Source organism: Humulus lupulus, chromosome 1 (genome assembly GCF_963169125.1).
Source record: "Humulus lupulus chromosome 1, drHumLupu1.1, whole genome shotgun sequence".
Taxonomy (NCBI): Eukaryota; Viridiplantae; Streptophyta; class Magnoliopsida; order Rosales; family Cannabaceae; genus Humulus; species Humulus lupulus.
The window spans coordinates 53,875,676-53,881,527 of NC_084793.1; the positions used below are offsets into that span (position 1 = coordinate 53,875,676).

A 5,852-nucleotide genomic window follows, 5' to 3' on the forward strand; every position below is an offset into this window, starting at 1 on the left:
AGATCCGAAATCCAAAATGAAGTTTCTTAACTTGAAAGGACTCACAACTTGCCCCTAGATCCAAAATGCAAATTAATGGTGGCTGGCTTTTTTTTTGTGTACAAAAGTTTGAGAGATAGAGAGGGAAAACATAAGAGATAGAGAGTAAAGACTACGAGAAAAAGAGAGGGAAAATTATGCCATGGGTATTTTGGGTAGTAACGTCATTAGTAGCACCAAAATGAGAGTTATACAGGGATAGGGTATTTTTTAAATGTAGTGTCACTTATTGCATTAAAACTCAAATTTCCCTTTCTAAGTTAAAAAGAAAAAAGAAAATAGGAAAAAAAAACAAGAGAAAAGAAGATAACCAGGTCGGGTCGGGACGACCCCTTCCCCGCTCGCCCGCTTTGTACCCCGGTTAAACCGGATCGGAGTCGCCCCGCTCGACCGGTATTTTTTTGCCATCTCTTGGCGGCTTTCGTGCGCAGAGAACATAGAACTGGAAGTTGAAGAAGCCGCAGAGAGAAACTGAGATTCTAGGGTTTGGTTTCAATGGAGGTTGGTGATACGCCAAAAAATAAATACAGCATAATTGTCCCAACCTACAACGAGCGCCTCAACATCGCCCTCATCGTCTACCTCATCTTCAAGCATCTTCGGTGACCATTCTACTCAATACCATCTTATTTTTCTTTTTCTTTGTGCTTGAAATTCAATTTAAATGATTCGTTAGAATTCTGGGTTCAGGGATGTGGACTTTGAATTGATCGTCGTCGACGATGGGAGCCCAGATGGTACTCAAGAAATTGTTAAGCAATTACAGAAGGTTTATGGTGAGGATCGAATTGTAAGTATTGATATAACTGTTCCAAATTTTGATATTAGATAAATGGTTATGGCGTTATGCTTATTTCTGGAGAATTATAATAATCAAACCGCTGCTTTTGTCTGTAGTTGTTAAGACCGAGACTGAAGAAGCTTGGGTTAGGTATGTACGTGCTTATGATGTTTTTTCTTTTATTTTACAGAACAATTACGATGAATTTAAGTGGCCCTTGGTTTTTTGTTTTTGTTTCTCCAATTCAATTTCAGGGACGGCTTATATTCACGGTCTGAAACATGCATCTGGTAATTTTGTTGTGATTATGGATGCTGATTTATCTCACCATGTAAGTACTTCCAATAAACTTAGTTCATTTCCATGATTTAAGAATCCTGTTTCTAAGTTTGATCTGTATTTTGGTACTGGTTGTTCTAGAATCCATTCATTTCATATTATAATAGGGATTGGCTATGGAGTTGTATTGATTGATCTTTTTCTTGCTCTTTTATACGCAGCCAAAGTATTTGCCCTGCTTCATTAAGTAAGAAAATCCTAGCTTGCGATTCTTTAATTGTAGACCAGAATATCCAATACCCAATTTCTGAGACTTATTTTTCTTGATTAGGAAACAATTGGAGACTGGTGCTAGTATAGTTACTGGAACCCGTTATGTGAAAGGTGGGGGTGTCCATGGATGGACCCTCATGCGCAAACTAACAAGCCGGGGAGCAAATGTCCTTGCACAAACACTTCTATGGCCTGGTGTATCTGATTTGACGGGATCTTTTCGGTACACTAACTATAGTTCATTTCATTGACCAATATGGCAGTTTGTGGAGATGATTTACTGCTAACACTTCTGTTTTGCTTTCTCTTGAAGGCTTTATCGAAAATCAGTGCTTGAAGATGTTATTAGCTCATGTGTTAGCAAGGGATATGTCTTTCAGATGGAGATGATAGTTCGGGCTTCTAGAAAAGGCTACCATATTGAAGAGGTAGATTTACATTTTTTGATTACCATTGTCAGTGTTTGCTTAGAAAACTCTATGACCTTTAAGCAGTTCTTAACAATTTTTAATAGTACTTGCCGATCTTATGATGTGATTCTTGTGGTTTAGGTGTCAAATTTTCTAGTGTATGTTATCAAGTGTTTGCTGGCTTGTTTGTTTTTATTTTTGTGATTCTATGTGATATTATTAATTATTTGTCTGAAGTGTTGACCATTTTATGTGATCATCTAAATGTGTTGACCATGTTGTGCATAATATTTCTGGCTGTTTCTTTTGAAATGGCTCCTATGTTTGTAAGCTTTCTTCTGATTTTCTTTTGTAATTGTATGCTTTAAAGATTTATCTTGACTAGTTAATAATGGCCATTTATTCTTTAAGACACTTGTGAATGGGACTAATATGGTGTGGTTCGAGTGTTCTGCCATTTCTTTTTATAATCATCAATTGTGTAATGCCTTCAACAGAAATCTGCTGCTAATGGGTTGGTATCACCTTCTTTATTTGTGACCACAAATTTTTATTCATCATTTCGTGCCATTAATATTTTTTTTAATAATCATCAATAGGGTATGTCTTCGATGTTAGAATGTGTTAACCATTTTGTGCATAATATTTATGTCTGATTTTTTTTCACTTTCTTCTGATTCTCTGTTGTACCAATGCTTTGAATCTGTATCTTAACTAATTAATAATGGCCAAATATTCTTTGAGGCCCATCTGCTTATGAATGGGACTAATAGGATGGTTCGAGTGTTTTTGCCATTAATTTTTAAAACATCCAATAGGGTATATTATTTAAACCTAAAACAGAAATCTGCTCCTCATGGGTTGACATCCCCTTCTTTATTAGTGTCCAGAAATTTTCTTTTGTTATTTTCATTAATGCCTTTTGTGGTATTAACCCCTAGGTGGTATATTTAGGCCATTCCATCATCTTTTAAATGTATTTATCAGTATCCTTTCTCGGTTTGCATCAACAGGTACCAATTACATTCGTTGATAGAGTATATGGAACTTCAAAGCTTGGAGGGTCTGAAATAGTTGAATATCTCAAAGGTCTTGTGTATCTTCTGTGTACTACATAAAATGCATAAAAAAGACCACTCATTAACCTTTTTTGGGCTCTTGAAAAGCGTTATCAACCTTCTTTTCCTCTATCGAGTTGTATGAAAGAAATTTTTGGTTTTATATTTATCAAAATTGACGAAGTACAAAAAAAAAAAATTCAGACTCTCAATCAATACCAAAGCAAATCGAAAAATGCTGTTGAATAAACGTGAATCTGTGTACTTATAAGGCAAATTAAGAGAGAATAATCATAAAACTTTATTGATAACAATAAAAATTTGACACGATTTCGTTTTAATAACAATTGATTGTGATTAATATTATAATTGTATTGTAATAGAAATTATTGTGCATTGAAATGGTTAAAGATTGTAACCAAACAGAGTCTTTTTAGTAGAAAAGTCGTTCAATAGTTTAAATTGTAATTAAAAAGAGTGAAAATGATTTTCTTTTCGTTCTTTTCCTCCGAAACAAACATGAAAAAAAAAAAAAAATAGATTGATCAAACTATATACAATCTACAAAGAAAAACAAGTTATTTCAAACCTTTAATATCAGCTTAGCTTTTGCTACTGCAAAAGCACTAGTGTATATATCCATATCCATTACAATACCAAAGAAAATAACAATTGAAATTTAGTTTTTTTTCTAAGATTACTAACTGAATTTAACGAGCAATTTAATTAATGTGAAATAGTTTAAACAATTATTTGATCAAACATATATTTTGATATATCATGACAGATTGTTAGTGAATCAAAATATAAAAATAGAAAATAAATAAACTAAAAGTAACATGACACAAGAAGCTTTTACGTGGTTCGGAAAACATAGTCCACAGGTCACGCCCAGAGATAAAATCAATTAGTAAAGTCTCAAAAATACATTAAGCATTTGACTTATAAAAGTTTAGACTCTCTCTAAATCATTGTCGTAATCTTGAAGTACTCCATTTTAATAATCTGATTTTTATAAATACCAAGAGCACGGAATCCCTTCTGATCTTGATGAGTGCTCGCTTCCTCCCAAAGTGAGACTTATGGAAATCTTCGCCCGAAGATTTTATGTCACGTTCACAAGCTTTATGACCAGTTTAAGAATAAACAACACAAAACAAAACAAACAAAGAGATAGTTGAACAAAAACTACTCTTTACATATAAAAGAATTCTTCAAAATATGAAACGTTAGAATGGTGAAGAGATGAGGTTAGCTGATGCTTAGAAATGATATTTATAGAGTTTAGGAAACCCTAAGCCAAGCCAATCTCGTTTTTTATCTCAATCAGATCAAATCAGAGAGTTTCTAAAATAACTCTCAATCACCTTTACTGCAAAGAAAACTGGATGTAATAGAAGTTCATTTTGTATCATCAGAAAATGGATGAACCTGTACTTAATTCCAAACAAAGTTCATTTCAGAATTGATCTTTCTTGGGCCAAAGATATTTCAAGACAATCAATTTAAATCAATTAAAACCAATAAATCTACACATTGATCAATTATATATTGAACATACTTATTATAGACATAGTTACCATGAATAAATAGGGAAACTTGTCTATAGATAATTCATTTAATATAAAATTTATAGTTACCCAAAAGTGCAAAATCCACCAATTATACCATATATAGATTTTTTAAATTAGCTCATGTTGTACCCTAATTTTAGCCCGAGTTCATTCACTCAGCTCGGGTACAACTGACAAATAAATATACAGAGAAATAACCAAAGGAATGATATCTATTTATTATCCACGTGGACAACTCGAGCTAGGGATACGAAGGTTGTGAAGCGCGAGCTCAAAATATTAAAACAGTTGTCGAAGCACGAGTTTGGAGGAGATATCCAACTCGTGGTAGTTCTAGTATATTGCGTACCCGCAGATCCCCAGAGACTCGGGATCCCTTTATACGTATATTTATGACCAAGCTATCATATTTAATATCCTAGATATTAGGAGTACATTTACCTTGTGATCAGATCATATCCCAATATAAATGGGAATTATTTGTATTAAATGTAATAATTATGTAAATGCGTGATTGACTCACGCGGTTACCCAAACATGTCCATGGAATTCCCTTATAAATACTGAGAATATTGGACAAGAGAGAGGACCATTATTTTGGAATACCGAAACTCTGCCAAAATAGAGAGAGAGAGAGAGAGAGAGAAACAACAATAATATAGACTCGTGGACTAGGTGGATTTTAACCACTGAACCACGTAAAAAATTTGTGTTCTTGAGTGAATTCATTTATTTTTCATTACGGTTTATTAAGCACTAATCTACCTTATTATTTCTTAATACACTGTTGGCGAAAAACTGCGTTAACAGATTGGTGCTTTCATTGAGAGGGAAATTAGTGCTTCATCAAGATCCCACCCGATTCTCATCATGGTGCTCACTCGCTCAATGCATGATAATGAGATAGAACATCCTGGTGGGCAGGAGGCCCATCTGACCGCTGTTTCGAACGAACATGGCCCTGAGATCCAGCAGCATCCGGGAAAACAACCGACGGGTCATGGCGACACTGGGAGTTCGACGTCATTGCCACCGAATCCAAATCCAGACTACCTAAATGCCATTGAATTGGAAAACATGCAATTGAGAAGCCATCTTGCTAAGGAAAACTGGCAGATTGAGGAAGTTTTGACTCGGTTACCCCTTCTTGCAACCGACGTTAATGTCAGAAAGAGGCAAAGTGGGTCTCATAAGTCCCACAAGAATAATTGATACAAACCAAGTCGATCAGTCAGGACTACCACCCCAAGTTCGGTACCTACAGGGCGTGATCGCCAGAATGCTCAACCCAATGGCCCTCATAGGGATCATCAGCATTTCAGTCGGTCGGTTAGAACCGCAACCCCAAGTTCAGTTCCTCTTTCACAGGTCCCTAGGAATACCCATGGCAATCCACGGGGAGGGACTGGAACAGGCTCACAGAGACAGCATGTTCCAG

The 5,852-nt window shown here is 35.2% G+C and overlaps 1 protein-coding gene across 1 annotated transcript; it reads left to right on the top strand.

Annotated features, from left to right (window-relative positions):
* Positions 1–314: 314 nt before the first annotated feature.
* Positions 315–2,972, top strand: LOC133792564 (dolichol-phosphate mannosyltransferase subunit 1-like). Its single transcript, XM_062230476.1, has 8 exons — positions 315–641; positions 730–829; positions 937–970; positions 1,075–1,151; positions 1,321–1,346; positions 1,431–1,595; positions 1,686–1,800; positions 2,796–2,972. The coding sequence occupies exons 1-8, from the start codon at positions 535–537 to the stop codon at positions 2,898–2,900; spliced, it is 729 nt and encodes a 242-aa protein (XP_062086460.1). The 5' UTR covers positions 315–534; the 3' UTR covers positions 2,901–2,972.
* The last annotated feature ends 2,880 nt before the right edge of the window (positions 2,973–5,852 follow it).